This window comes from Ranitomeya variabilis, chromosome 3, assembly GCF_051348905.1.
Source record: "Ranitomeya variabilis isolate aRanVar5 chromosome 3, aRanVar5.hap1, whole genome shotgun sequence".
NCBI lineage: Eukaryota > Metazoa > Chordata > Amphibia > Anura > Dendrobatidae > Ranitomeya > Ranitomeya variabilis.
Genome location: NC_135234.1, coordinates 452,675,774 through 452,691,595, shown reverse-complemented (window position 1 = coordinate 452,691,595; position 15,822 = coordinate 452,675,774). Strand labels below are relative to the sequence as shown.

Here is a 15,822-nt window from a genome sequence, read left to right as displayed (position 1 = left end):
TACGGAAAGTATTCAGACCCCTTTAAATTTTTCACTCTTTGTTTCACTGTAGCCATTTGATAAATTCAAAAAAGTTCCTTTTTTCACATTAATGTACACTCTGCACCTCATCTTGACTGGAAAAAACAGAACTGTAGACATTTTTGCAAATTTAATAAAAAAAACCCTGAAATATCACATGGTCATAAGTATTCAGACACTATGCTCAGACACTCATATTTAAGTCACATACTGTCCATTTCCTTGTGATCCTCCTTGAGATGCTTCTGCACCTTCATTGGCATCCAGCTGTGTTTAATTAAACTGATAAGACTTGATTTGGAAAGGTACACACCTTTCTATATAAGACCTCACAGCTCACAGTGCATGTCAGACCAAATGAGAATCATGAGGTCAAAGGAACTGGCCAAGAAGCTCAGAGACAGAATTGTGGCAAGGCACAGATGTGGCCAAGGTTACAACAGAATGTCTGCAGTACTCAAGGTTCCTAAGAGCACAGTGGCCTCCATAATCCTTAAATGGAAGAAGTTTGGGGCCACCAGAAGTCTTCCTAGACCTGACCGTCCAGCCAAACTGAGAAATTGCGGGAGAAGAGCCTTGGTGGGAGTGGTAAAGAAGAACCCCAAGATCACTGTGGCTGAGCTCCAGAGATGCAGTAGGGAGAAGGGAGAAAGTTCCACAAAGTCAACTATCACTGCAGCCCTCAACCAGTCAGGCCTTTATGGCAGAATGGCCAGATGCAAGCCTCTCCTCAGTGCAAGACATATGAAAGCCCGCATAGAGTTTGCTAAAAAAAAACACATGAAGAACTCCCAGACGATGAGAAATAAGATTCTCTGGTCTGATGAGACAAAGATAGACCTTTTTGGTTATAATTCTAAGCGGTATGTGTGAAGAAAACCAGGCATTGCTCATCACTTGCCCAATACAATTCCAACAATGAAACATGGTGGTGGCAGCATCATGCTAGGGGGTGTTTTTCAGCTGCAGGGACCGGATGACTGGTTGTAATTGAAGGAAACATGAATGCAGCCAAGTACAGAGATATCCTGGATGAAAACCTCTTCCAGAGTGCTCTGGGCCTCAGACTAGGCTGAAGGTTCACCTTCCAACAAGACAATGACCCTAAGCACACAGCTAAAATAACAAAGGAGTGGCTTCAGAACAACTCTGTTACCATTCTTGACTGACCCAGCCAGAGCCCTGACCTAAACCCAATTGAGCATCTCTGTAGAGACCTGAAAATGGCTGTCCACCAACGTTCACCATCCAACCTGATGGAACTGGAGAGGATCTGCAAGGAAGAATGGCAGAGGATCCCCAAATCCAGGTGTGAAAAACTTGTTGCATCATTCCCAAGAAGACTCATGGCTGTACTAGCTCAAAATAGTGCTTCTACTCAATACTGAGCAAAGGGTCTGAATACTTATGATCATGTGATATTTCAGTTTTTCTTTTTTAATAATTTTTAAAAAATTACTACATTTCTGTTTTTTTTTCCAGTCAAGATGGGGTGCAGAGTGTACATTAATGAGAAAAAAAACAACTTTTTTAAATTTACCAAATGGCTGCAATGAAACAAAGAGTGAAAAATTTAAAGGGGTCTGAATACTTTCCGTACCCACTGTACAACTAAATAGACTTTATGGGGGAATTAATTATGTGGCTTCTGGACCACTATGGTAGTTTGGAGATTAGGGCAAACCTAAACATATTCAGTAGCATAATATTATAATATGCATTGATGGAGTTATAACCCTTTCTTCTCTTGATTCATGCAAATGTTATTTATAGGCAGATTGTGATGTCCCTGCAGAGGTATTTCTTGTTTTATAGGTGTTTTTATTTGTGAACAATTTTTAAATACAATTTCAATAAAATTTAGGTTTTTATGAGTTCACAATCCAATGAAAAGAACAAAACTTCCACACCACTGCAATGTTCAGACTAACACGCCTTGAGCCATATAGAGCTGCAAGCTATTGAACGCCCAAGAGAGAGGAATCCCGGGTGCATATTCCAAAAAGCCACAAGTATAGTCCAGAAAAGAAAAAATGGAACGCACTTGCAGCGCCCCAGAGTCCTGGTCGTTGCAGTACTGTGGCTCCGCCACTATGGGGAGCTATGGTGCGTCTGATGGCACTGAAGGAGTTCATCTGACCAGGTATCACAGACACCAATACATTTCACAGTCGGGCCTCCGGGGGGAGCTAAGGGTTCTATTCATTAGGCCACTCCCCACCATAGTGGGTAAACTGGGGGTCAGGCAGGAAGTTAGAGGAAAAAGCTGACTGGGTTGGACCAGACAACACCTTGTGGCAGAGGGTGTTGTAGGGGAAGATACAGTAGGGTCTCTGTCAGGGGTGGGATCCTGACAGAGGCTTGGCAACAAGAACGAACGTAACGGGACCGTGCCTGCTCCGGGTAGCGGCGGTGCCCAAGAAAGGATTAGAAGAGAGATGGATTGTGCTGAGTGAGAAACGAGATCACGCAAAGGAGAAATACCAGTAGGAGTCGTGCTGTAAGACCGAAGCAACATCCTACTGAGGCGCACTACCGGTGGCCGGAACGCCGAGGGAGTAGAATAACATTCAGCTTCAAGCAATACTCCAAACAGCGGCAGGACAGTCAGTCTAAGGCGGGCTGTCTAACACATATCACCTATGCAGTCTTGGGGGGCAACCTGTGGAGAGGGGCGACTCTAGGGTCCCGGAAGAGCTCCGAGCCTACCCGTCAAACGGGTGCCGTCCCAACCAGAACATCAGGGAGGGACGGAGGATTAGCAGAACATCATCTAATCGAGTTGTGAGGGAACTTAAGAAACAGACACAACAGTTGTGGGGACTTTCCGTAAGCACAGCAGGGGAGGACCACAACACATAGCGCTAGGGGGAAGGCACAGATTTCCACCTGTGAGGAGAACTCTGGAGGTGCCATTGGACCGGCCGGACTTGTGCAGCCTGGTGAACCGTGTTCCGGACTGAGGACCCAGAGATCTTCAGTAAAGAGGTAAAGAGACTGCAACCTGGTGTCCTCGTTATTTACCGCGACCTGCACCCCACAACTGCACCATAATCATCACACTCCATACCTATATACTACTGTGCGCCCCACGGCAGGGTCACGGACCGGGGCCTAGCCGCCGTGACAACCCCTGAGCAGAGACTCACAGGCCCGGTACCGGGTACCCCTCGGCCCTGCGGCGGTGGGGGCGCTACACACTCACCGCTCCTTATAGTTTCAGTCCTTTATTGGGACATGCACAACTTCAGCAAGGGAGAATGTGAGAAGAAGATGGCCGACGGCCGTTTTGCGCTACCGCGCTTCCATGAATTCACACATCTCTTCTTTTTTCTGGCATCATTTAACATCACAGTATGTTTGCTTTACCAGCACAACAGCTGTTATTGAAGTTAGGTTTTCATTTTTGTTTTTTATTTCCTTTTTGCGTGTAGTGATTTGTCGTAACCTCTGTAAGGAGGTGGAAAAAGAGAGATTCCCACAGTGTGAGGCCTAATGAGGTGTCGGCAAGCAGGCACCACCATCTACTGGTTAAATATGGTAAGGCAAGAGAATGTAGCAGCAGCTGCATAAGCAGGAACTTCAAAACAAACTTAATGGTTCCTCAGGGGAAGAGATCGGAGGAGACACAATGTCAGTTGACAGCTCTGGTGCAGTTAATAATTCTAAAAGGCCAAGAGGGCAGTCAAGGGAAGGAGCCGATGCCTGGACCTGTAGCAGATGACATAAGTGAAACAGCGGAGTTGGCTTATAGATGCCATTGTGAGTGGCCAGGCCTGAGCAAAAGGAACCGAGAGACCAGATTCTAGTGAAGGAACCAAGAGACCAGATCCGAGTGAAGGAACCGAGAGACCAGATCCAAGTGAAGGAACCTAGAGACCAGATCCCAGTTAGAAAAGGAACTGAGAGACCAGATCTGAGTGAAGCAACTGAGAGACCAGATCCGAGTGGAGGAAGTGAGAGTCCAGATCCGGGCGAAGGAACAGAGAGACCAGATCCGAGTGAGGAACTGGGACACCGGAGTTGGGTGACAAGAACCACAGGCGGGAGCTGGAAGATACAAGCTGAGTGATCAGGGTCAGGGCCGAGAGAAGTAGCAGAGGGACGTTTGTGTGAGTCGTCACTTCCAGTGTAGACATATGATACAAAGTGAGTACCGGGGCCGTTCTCCAGGGAACGAAGGCGGCCAGCGGGATGGGTGTGCCAAGTAACTCATCAATCTGGGAGTTGTGGCCTAACAGGTGGTATTGTTGAGCCCTCTTAGTGCCTGTGTTACATCTGGTGTTGCCTAGAGAGTTACGACGGTGATGGGCCCGATGGTGACATTGAAGCCCATTAGGTTACGGTATTAGAACTAAGACATCACTGACAATAACAGCTGTTTAATTGTAATAATAGAACGGTAGTGTGTAAGTAGCAATGTTTTAATATCTTGTTTATCCGAATTGCAGTATTCTCCTTGTAACATAACTTGTTTCATTTTCACCGTTTGCATTATCACCTGATATTGTGCCGCATGCACCCCTTTGTGTTAATCAAACAAATAGTTGTTGGCTTAAGTACCACTGACTCCTCAATCTTTGTGCTGTTGCATCCGTGTACCTGTTAAGACCTTGATCTATAGCGCTTAGTCTATCTATCTGACAGATTTTGTAACTCTCTGGAAACTGAAATAAAAACAAACAAACTAAACATGCTACAGAATGACAATACAAATGCAATCTCTGAATGCTTTGTTGCTGTGCAGCAATCCAGACTTGCCATGCACTAATATGATACACTCAATAAACGAGAATACATGGATTATTTACTACGGAGCTGCATTGTAACAGTTTGTTGCTATGCATTAATGAATTTGAATGCTCTTTAAAAAAAAAAAAGTCCCATCAAATATTTCCAGTGAATAAAGGCCATTACATAGCAACAACCGATGTTACATTAGGATAACAACCATCTTTGTGCTGAGGTTCTGGTTTAAAGTAGTATCCACTTTGGCAAGGTAGTGTAACCCTTTCATATACAGAATGACATACGTTCATAATGACAGGTCCTATCTGCTTTGTTCCTACCTTGTGTGGTTAGTTGTACTGCAGCCTTTCTTCACTCACTTTATTAATACAGAATAATAGAAGTAGAAGGGTATACCTAATGTGGTATGAAGGAGGCACTCATATCAGGGCCCTGGCACCTGACTGAGCCCAAAGGCCCCTCTTCTACATAAAAGGCACCTGGTAGGTGGGGCCCCTGGCATAGATTTTACATGGGGTTAAGAGGTTTTAAGCTACTCCTGGTGCTGAGGTCAGAAAAATAATTAAATAGAAAGAGCTAAGTAATTAAGAGGATCTGGCCTTATTTTAAAGAGGGAACAGTCTTTCTTCAAAAGAAGTGGATATCTAGTGGATATCCCCAGCTTCATCAATTCTGGACCCTAAATAAAAATTAAAAACTGTGTACACTCCCCTCACTCAGCGGCACCTTTCCTGCAATGTTGACACCACTGTTCCCGGAGAGTAACGTGACTTGTTGGGAAAAATGGATGTTGGCACTATTAGGCGGGCTACGCTGCGGCAATAAAGAGCCTTGGGGTTCCAAAATGTTTTTTATTAATACCAATTTGTTTCTGCGACAGGCCAGTGTCTTTCTCAAGGTATAAATGCCAACTTAATAGGGATATCCATTACTCGAACAACCCATCTCAATCAGTAAATTTGGCAGCGTTGTCTTCACTTTCACTTCATATGAATCAGACATTAGAAGGAAGTCAGAGATGCGACTGGCTGCTCACTTCCTCTTGATGTATGATACAGCTGAAGGTAGGACACCCCCTTTAAGATGGGGTTGTGCAGTAGTAGAAATTCCCTTTCGAGGGGTTGTCCCCTATCGATAAATATTTTTCAAAAAGCTTAGTTACTTTAAAAAAAACCCCAAAAAACGGAGTTTCCCTCCCAGGTTCCAGTGCTGCGTGTGCCACTGCACTGGTCTCCTTTGTTTGGCTTCAGTGGTGACAACACATCAACAGCGAAGCAGACAGTCACTGAGTTCAGCGGTTCTGTTGATATAGACCACAATAGCTGCTGAAATCGATGATTAGCTGCAGTGCTATCAATGTGACATCACCACTGTAGCCCAAAAAACTATTCAGAGTACCTATAGTAATACCACTTCCAACAGGTGGCGCTATAGAGTTAAGTCCTCTTTTTCTCAGAAGAGGCAATTTGCATATAGTAATACCAGTTTTACATATTAAATAGAATGTAATTACACCTTACCTTCAATTTCTTCAGTTTTAGGTTGAGATGTACATATGTTTGTGGATGGTTAGTATCTACGATTGGTTTAGCTGACTGTACCTGTAATGTACAATTATATATCATTATTAATGCCACCAGTGTATAGTAAGCATTGTGAAATGTAAGCCACAAGTTTAGTAAATGACCTTGTTCAAGTCAAGTTTCCTGGTCAAGTAGAAGAAATAATTAACAGTTTTTCTTTCTTGGCTTGTGATGATTTTTTGCACCACATTATTCAAAATGGCGCCCATAATGCATAAATATTGCAAAAATACCAAGCATACTTAAAACGATTCCAGGAGGGACTTGCATACATTTGCAGAAAACTTTTGTGACTTTTAAATGCTCTCAATTGATGAATCATCTAAAAACATCTGGAAACCTCAAACCCCACTCACATTGGCGAACATAAACAAACACAAATTAAAAAAAATAAGTAAAAGGAGGCAAATGAATCCTTTCACGACTAATGACTGGCATAGCACATCTCGAGCTGGTGTCAATTCCTGCAGCATGACGTGCTATATCCATTATGCTTTAAAACTGTCACTCTGACAGGCTCTGATTGGTAAGTCAATCTGATTGACCGATCACAGCATGATCATGCAGGAGGTACTGAAATAATAACATCTCCCACGCAATCGCAATCACTGCAGGAGCTCAGCTCAGCTAACAGCTGAGCTCCAGCAGTGAGAGCCAGGGACCGTGCTAGCACCACCCCTGGCTCTTTAACCCTCAAGATGCCACAATCAAGAGCGATCATGACATTTGGAAGATTCTTAAAGGGAGTAGGTTCCTGCTCACCCCAATTGGCAATCCCATGACAAAGTCACAGGGAGTTGATGGTTGTCATTGCACCTGGAGGTCAAACAATGACCCCCTGGAGTGCCATGTAAGGTTGCCTGTTACATGTAGCCACAGGCTGAGTTAAACAGGAAAACTGCTTGTGTAATAACAGGTCTCATGCATTGCAAGCTGGGGTGCATTACAATGCATGATATAAAAACAAAAATAAACAATAAAAATACACACATTTGCTATCGCCGAGTCCGGAACTGGAGATGTCAGTGTCTGTGTGTGTAATACTTGCAGCACACATGTGGCAACCGTGTGCCACATCAATACCACATGCATGGGTGCCAGGGAAGCAGCGGTACAGTATGCGCTGTTCCCCAGAGCCGGGTGCTGAAGACAGCTCTCATCGCTCTCCCCTGCTCTGCTGGCAATCAGCGCAAGCAGGGGAGAATGATGAGAGTTATATTCAAGTGAGAACAATGACAACAGGTTGTGGCTGGATGGGAGTATTACTTCCATCAGCCAACACCTACTGCCGCTAATAACAGTGACAGCAAGAGCTGCTGATGGGAGTATTCATCACCCGCCACCTGCGCTATAAATAAATAAATAAAAAATCTGGCATGGGTTCCCCTATATTTTCTATAACCAGCCAGGCAAAACTCACAGCTGGGTGCTGCAACCCTCAGCTGTCAGCATCAGCAAGGCTGGTTATCAAGAACAGAGGGGTCCCCACATTGTTTTTTTTTAATTATTTAAATGAATCATTTAAAAAATGGCGTGGGGTCCCCCCTATTTTTGACAACCAGCTTTGTTAAAGCTGATATAGCTGGGGCTGGTATTCTCAGGCTGGTAAGAGGCCATTGATATTGACTCCCCAGCCTAAAAATAGCAGCCTGCAGCAGACTAGAAAAGGCACATCTATTAGATACACCTAGTCTGGCGCTTTGCTCGGCTCTTGACACTTTCCGTGTAGCGGAGGCAAGTGTGGTTCATATTTGTGGGGTTGATGTCACCTTTGTATTGTCTGGTGACATCAAGCCCACGGCTTAGTAATGGAGAGGTGTCTATAAGACACCTCTCTATTACTAATCCTATAGCTATATGGTAAATAAAGACACAGCAAGTATAAAGTCCTTTATTAGAAATAAAACAAAACAGACTTTTACATTTTTATTTAAAAATAACAAACACAGTTATACTCACCAAACGTCTAATTCCACTGAATGCCTTGTCTCCTGTAATAAAATAAAAATGAAAAAAACAATATCTCTCACCTGTCCGTCGTTCTGTCCCATGCCGTAATCCATGTCTGGGGGATAAATAATTTTCAACCTGGATTGTGCCAAGATGTGACCGTCCAGGCTGAGAACCACTGATGAATGAGCTGCTGTGAGCGCAGCATCATTGACCAGCGGTGTGATATCATCATGGTTACCACCAGTCAGTGAGGCTGCATTCCCATATGAGCTGAAGTGCGGTGACCTAAGCACCGTGGGGAAAAGTCAGAGATGAGGTCACTGCAGTTCAAGCTCAGTGACTTCACAGCAGATCATGGTGAGAAATTCTCTTGGTTATCTGCTGTGAACTAAGAAGATGAGGGGGGCCTAGTACAGAGCCCTGAGGAACCCCGATATAAGGGATTGAGGAGAGGAATAAGAGCTGGCAAAAGATACAGTGAAGGAGCGGTCAGATGAAGGAGGAGAACAAGGAAAGAACAATGTCCTTGAGCCCGAAAGAGCGGTGCATAGTGAGCAGAAGCTGGTGATCTAGTCAAGTGCAGCAGAGAGATCCAGGAGAATCAGCAGGGAGTTGTGACATTTGGATTTAGCTGTTAATAGATCGCTAGAGACTTTAGTACCGTCACACATTGAAATTTCCATCGCTACGACGTTACGATTCGTGACGTTCTAGCGATATCGTTACGATATCGCTGTGTCTGACACGCTACTGCGATCAGACACCCTGCTGAGAATCGTACGTCGTAGCAGATCGTTTGGAACTTTCTTTCGTCGCTTGATCACCCGCTGACATCGCTGGATCGTTGTGTGTGACAGCGATCCAGCGATGTCTTCGCTTGTAACCAGGGTAAACATCGGGTAACTAAGCGCAGGGCCGCGCTTAGTAACCCGATGTTTACCCTGGTTACAAGCGTAAACGTAAAAAAAACAAACCGTACATACTCACCCGTCGGTGTCCTTCAGGTCCCTTGCCGTCTGCTTCCTGCTCTGAGTGCCGGCCGGAAAGTGAGAGCAGAGCGCAGCGGTGCTGCGCTCTGCTCTCACTGTACAGCTGCACTCAGAGCAGGAAGCAGACGGCAAGGGACCTGAAGGACACCGACGGGTGAGTATGTACTGTTTGTTTTTTTACGTTTACGCTGGTAACCAGGGTAAACATCGGGTTACTAAGCGCGGCCCTGCGCTTAGTTACCCGATGTTTACCCTGGTTACCCAGGGACTTCGGCATCGCTCCAGCGCCTTGATTGCAACGTGTGGCCGCAGTCTACGACGCTGGAGCGATGATCATACGACGCTGCGACGTCACGAATCGTGCCGTCGCAGCGATGAAAATTTCAATGTGTGACGGTACCCTAAGGGCAGTTTCAGTAGAGTGTAAACAGCAGAAACCAGATTGTAGAAGATCAAGAAGAGTGTAATCTGAGAGATAGCAGATTAGACGGGAGTGGACCAAGCATTCCAGTAGTTTACAGATGACAGAAGGTTAGAGACAGGTCTGTAGTTAGCAATGCAGTTATGGTGGAAAGATTTTTTTTTAAGAAAAGGAGTTATGATGGCGTGGTTAAATGTGGAGAGAAAGATACCAGAAAAAAGGGAGAGGTTACATTTTTTTAGTTAGGTGAGTGGTGACAAAATGTGAGAGAGACTTCAGTAGATGTGAGCGAATGGGGTCACTGTTGCTGGTTGTAGGCTGAGAAGTGAGGAGACAAGTAACTTCTTCTTCTGTAACAGGCTCAAAGATGGCAAATAAGCTTGAAGTGAGGCATGGAAGGGGGTCCAGGCACTGAGGAGATTGGGCAGAAATGTCCTGATGGATGTCGTTCATATTGCATATCTACATGGGATGGAGGGGAGCATAATTAATTCTTGCCCTGGGTCCTAGAAAACCTAGATGCACCTCTGCCCTAGATACACCTCTGCCCTACCAGTCTCATGTTGATGTGTGCATAAATATAATCGCAAATAATACTGGTGATCATCTGCTCCCAATGTTTTTGGTATTCAGTGATACTTTCACAGATTTATATATGCTGTTCTGCTCAGTGTACCTATTAACACTTTAATTTTATGCTTTAAGTAACTAAACAAACCATAATCCATGTTGCTAATTTGTTTAGTAAAAATTGCATGTTACACAATACTTAACTTGCTACTGTGCTATATTTGCACATACAAATACATTTGTTTAGAGTTGTGTTGTTAGGCAACTTCGTGTTCATTCACATGCACCGGCTGCCTTACAGAAAAGACTTTAAGCTCCTATAAGAATTTGACCTACTTTATATTACTGTTTATGTATTCGCTCATAAATAATAAAAAAAATCTCCAGTAAACATTTACCTTTTAACAGTGATTCCCATGTTAAAAATGTGGCTATTATAACAGACAAAACATGACTGTCACCGACTTTGCATGCCGTATCAGCCTCGGTATGGCTAGTTACAATGAAAAACTACCTGGTATCTTGCCTGACAGCTCCATTCATATTTCCAATGGTAGAATCTGGCTAGTTCCCTCTAAGGAGAAGAAGGGTTTGTGAGTTCAAGAAATCCCTTGTACAGCATCATGAAAGTGAAGATTTCAAAGCAGATTGGGTTTTCAAGATGTGATGTACAAGTTCTACTGAAGAAGCTCCAAGATATTGGCATCGTTATGGACCGTAAGCGCAGAGTTCGATAAAGGAAACAATGCAGCAGATGAAAGACATATCATGATTACTTTCCTTTGAAATAAAAAATGCCCAGCAGTGCCGCCAACTCAGAACTGGCAGCAAGATGTCGAACTCAGCTGCACTCATATGTTGTTTGGAGAAGTCTTGCCAGAAGTGGTCTTAATGGAAAAATTGTGGCAAAAGAGCTATATCCTTTACATGTAAATAAAGCCAAGCAACTCAACTATGTATGCAAACAAAGGAACTGGGGTGAAGAAAAATAGCAGCAGGTGCTTTCGACTGAGAAGTCAAAATGCAAAATGACAAGCTAAAGGGTAACAATGCTTTGAACCACCATCCACTACTGCTTCGAACGTGAGACTACCATAGAATCATGGAATGTTTGAGTCATCATGTCCAACCCACTTCTCAATGCAGGATTCATTAAACCATCTCAGACAGATGTCTGTCCAGACTCAGTATGAAGATTTCCATTGAAGGAGAACTCACCACCTCTCCTGGCCACCTGTTCCACTCATTGATCACCCTCACTGTCAAAAAGCTTTTTCTAATATCTAATCTGTATCTTCTCCCTTTCAGTTTCATTCTATTGCTTCTTGTGTTTCCATGTGCAAATGAGAATAAGGATGATCCCTCTATACTGTGACATCCCTTCAGATATATGTAGATGGATTTTAAGTCTCCTTTTAGCCTTCTTTTTTGTAAGCTAAACATTCCCAGATCTTTTAACTGTTCCTCATAAGACATAGTTTGCAGTCCACTCACCATCTTGGTAGCTCTTCTCTGAACTTGCTCCAGTTTTTTCAATGTCTTTTTTTAAAATGTGGTGCCCAGAACTGGACACAGTACTCCAGATGAGGTCTGACCAAGGAGGAGTAGAGGGGGATAATTCCTTCATGTGATCTAGAATCAGAGTCTGTGATCTATTAGTATACCCAAGGTTTTTTCACATGTGATGTTGCTTAATTCTATTCCTTCCATCATTTTCTAGACAATCTTGGCTAGTTTTTTTTTTACTTGCATAAATTTGACTTGCAACTATTTAGCATATGATTAGTTATGCATGTTCTTGCCATGTCACTGCATTGTTACTATTTTGCTCCTTGGGGTGGAAATTTTTTTTTACCTGTATACTACAAATTACAACCTGTTGTGACATTCCATAATAGATCAGTGTGTTAATAGGTTGATTCCCAAGCAAAAGGGCACTGGTTCGCATCGAGGAGCAATGATGAAGATTTCTCAAGAAAAAAGAAACAACATCATCCAGAAAATTGGCAAACTGCTTCATGTGAGTGACATGACAGTTTGAAGAATACAAAATTAAGTCTGTTCATCAATTCAAAAGCCAACAGGTGGTCATGCAGGCAAAATATTGGAGTCAACAAGTCATCTCATCATACGGTTTATCAACATGACAGTTGAGGTGGCTCATATGCTTCGTAATAATGAGATCACAGATGTCCATGCAAGTACTCGCCATGTGGATGCACGTTACACAAGTCTGGCATGCTGGCCTGAAAAAATGCGAATAAGCCTCAACTTCAATATCGTCATAAGAAGCGTAGTTTGAGTTTGCAAAAAAATGTACAAAAAGTGGAAAGTAAAAGATTGGAAATGGGTGATTTGGAGTGATAAGACGAAAGCCAATAGACTAAGCTCTCAATGGTGCAAATGGGTATAGAAGAAGCAAGGGAAAAGGGGCTAACAAAACGAGAAATTGAAGAAACTGTCAAGTTTGGTGGAGGAAGCATAATAGAGTTGTTTCACAGCCAAAGGCATTGTATACTTAAGCAGGACCGATGGTGGTCTCAATGCTGAGGGATGTGTAGGTATCTTACAAGATGAGTTACTTTGTACACTTGAGTACTATGGGTATGTAAAGGATGACAGTGTTCCAGCAGGACAATGACCCATAGTAGATATTGAGATTGGCAAAGAAATTGTTCAAAGAAAATGAAGTAGAGGTGCTGGATTGGCCCCCACAGCCCCCAGACCTCAACCCAATCAAACACTTTGGGTAGAGTGGAAGAAAAAGCTGCATACATACCCTAGTGAGTTGACCAGTATGTACCAACTTTGGGAATGTGTAGGAGAGATCTGGGATCAGATTTCTGACTGAGAGCATGCCCAGATGGATTCAGGCAGTGTTGAAAGCCACGGGTGGATTTACAAAATACTAACAAAATAATAAAAATAAACATTTACATTTTTAGGGGCAAAGCAGTAATAATGAAGTGTCATGACAAGAATCTGCATGTCTGATCTTAGGCAAAATAGTTGCAAGTCAAATTTATGTATGAGGTAGCCAAGATGATTGTCTATAAAATTATGGTAGTCTCATGTTTGAAACTGTAGTGGATGGTGAAATATGGAGATTGAAATTCAAAAGTTCAAAACATTATTACTTTTTTGCTTGTCAGTGTATTTGACTGTATTTCAAGGCAGTTTCTTTGCCGAAGGGTTGGAGCACTGGAAACAGAGAGAACTGAGGGCACTACAAGATAACAGCTGGGATCACTCAACCACACACTTGAAAAAGCATGTACAACAAGGGAGAGAAGAAGTGCGTAAACATGGTAAGGATCACCAAGAAATAATATAAACGATTAATTTATTGAAATACACAGTATACAAGGAGGACAAATACAAATTAAAAACAAAAAGACAAAAACGTCTAAGATACACAACAACTTTGGGGTGACCAGGGGTGAGCTATGGATAATAAATACTCAAAATGTCCTGGAAAGGTAAATGTTAAAGCAATATTGGAGAAAATGTAATACAAAAATCACAATCCAAGGATATAAACAGGAACAAATAAACCTTAAAAATGGAGACCCCAAAGGAATATTTCAGGGGAAAAAGCCAGCAATAGCCCAGATAAGAAATAAGGGAAATGCTACAAGAAAGAGAGGCCCCAGGAGAACATGGCTGTATAAGACCTGTTGGTGAGTATGTTGAGTCAGAACCACCCAGTTACAACATGTTACATGGAGGAGAAAGCCTTCCTCCGGGAAAGTCGAAGTACAATAATGATTGACTTCAGACAGCAGTGAAGCATGGCGGAGGTTCTTTACAAGTTTGGGACTGCATTTAGGGCAAATGGAGTTGGGTATTTGGTCTGGATAAATGGAGTCCTCAATGCTGAGAAATGCAGGCTGATACTTATCTATCATGTAGTACCATCAGTGAGTCATCTGATTTGATCCAAATTTTCAACAACCCCAAACATGCATCCAATGTATATAAGAACTATCTACAGAGTAAAGTACAATAAGGAGTCCCTAAAGTGACGATATTGTCTCACAGAGCCCCGATCTCAATATGATCAAGTCTGTCTGGGATTTCATGAAGACATGCAAACCTACATCCACAGAAGATTAGTTCTCAAAGATGTTTAGAACAACCTCCCTGCCGTGTTCCTTCAAATGCTGTGTATAAGAGTACCTAAAAGAATTGATACTGTTTTGAAGGCAAAGTGTGGTGGTCACACCAAATATTGATTTAGATGTTTTTATTTTACTTCTTCATTTACTTTGTATTTTGTTAATTGATAAAACTAAACTGTGAACACTTCCATTTGTGAAAGAATTCTTACTTTGCAGCATTTTGTCCTTGCTTTGAACATTTGCACAGTACTATATATACTTCAGGATTATTAAACTGCAGGATTCCTTAATGTGAAGGAGCAAATACGTATGTTGCTAAAATGTAAATTCCACCTCTGAATATTAGTTATCAACCAAAGATGAATATGAGATTTTAGCAGAACATTTATCTTTTATCTGTCAACAATCCATTTTCTATACATATTAATAACATTATTTTTACAAAATGTAAATGTACACTGTGTACTGTTTATTTCATTTTAAGTACAACCAATGAAATCATATGAAACAAAATTGACAAAATACAAGTGTTTGTTCAGGACAACAGAGCACAATAACAGCAGGCCAAGCAGAATATCAAGCAGGCTTTCCTGACAGCTCACTAATCCAAGCCAACACTTTTTAATGGCATTCAACAGGGGGTGATGGATGAATCATGATTAGCATGATAATTGCCTGTGTTTTTTGTGGAAAGATTTAGGTTTTTTTTCCACTTAGTCTATCAAATAGAGACCATGGTTTATCGAGTAAGGAAAGAATTCATGATGAAGATATGCAGTATACTGTTTTTCATATAATAATGTTAAACAACATTATAAACAATCTTGGTCCTGTATGAAGATTGATGAATGGCAGCATATAGATTTGGCTCAGTGTGCACTGTATTTTCCAACATGGAACAGAGCCCAAGTTAATGAACAGTGGCTGATCTCAGTGGCTAACAGATTACTCCCTGACTCCTAAGATGTCTTTTGATCCATCCATTTTCTGTGGCAAAAGTATAATATCCCCTGGGGCTGCAGTTAGCTGGGACAGGGTTAACTGATGTGGCCAGCCCAGATGGGAGGGGGGAACTGAGTGCTAGTGACAGAGCCAGGAAGTGACAAGTCAGTTAATGTGAGGGCAGGAGTGCATATGTAGCAGGAATAGTGGGCTGCTAGGGACAATGTGAGCTCAATATTCGGGACAGCAGATTGCCGTAAATACCCTTCATGTGATTCCAACTAATGGCCAAGGGCAACTGGAGCGGCCCCCATACGCAGGACAGCGGGGTACTCGAATCCGGGTCTCTCGGTTCTGAAGATGTCACGGTGGCCTGACCCGGTCCGTGGTCCTGCTAAGGGGTGCCCAATAAAAGGTGTAGGTGGTGGTGTAGGTCGCAGTAAATAATGAGGACACAGGGTTGCAGTCTCTTT

General features: G+C 42.8%; 1 protein-coding gene across 1 annotated transcript in view; it reads right to left on the bottom strand.

Annotated features, from left to right (window-relative positions):
- The window catches only part of CFAP97D2 (CFAP97 domain containing 2), an 81,436-nt gene that overhangs the window by 46,447 nt on the left and 19,167 nt on the right, over positions 1 to 15,822 (bottom strand). Inside the window, exon 2 of the mRNA XM_077296564.1 lies at positions 6,291 to 6,371. Coding sequence (XP_077152679.1) covers positions 6,291 to 6,371 — 81 coding nt within the window. The remainder of the gene's footprint in view (positions 1 to 6,290; positions 6,372 to 15,822) is intronic.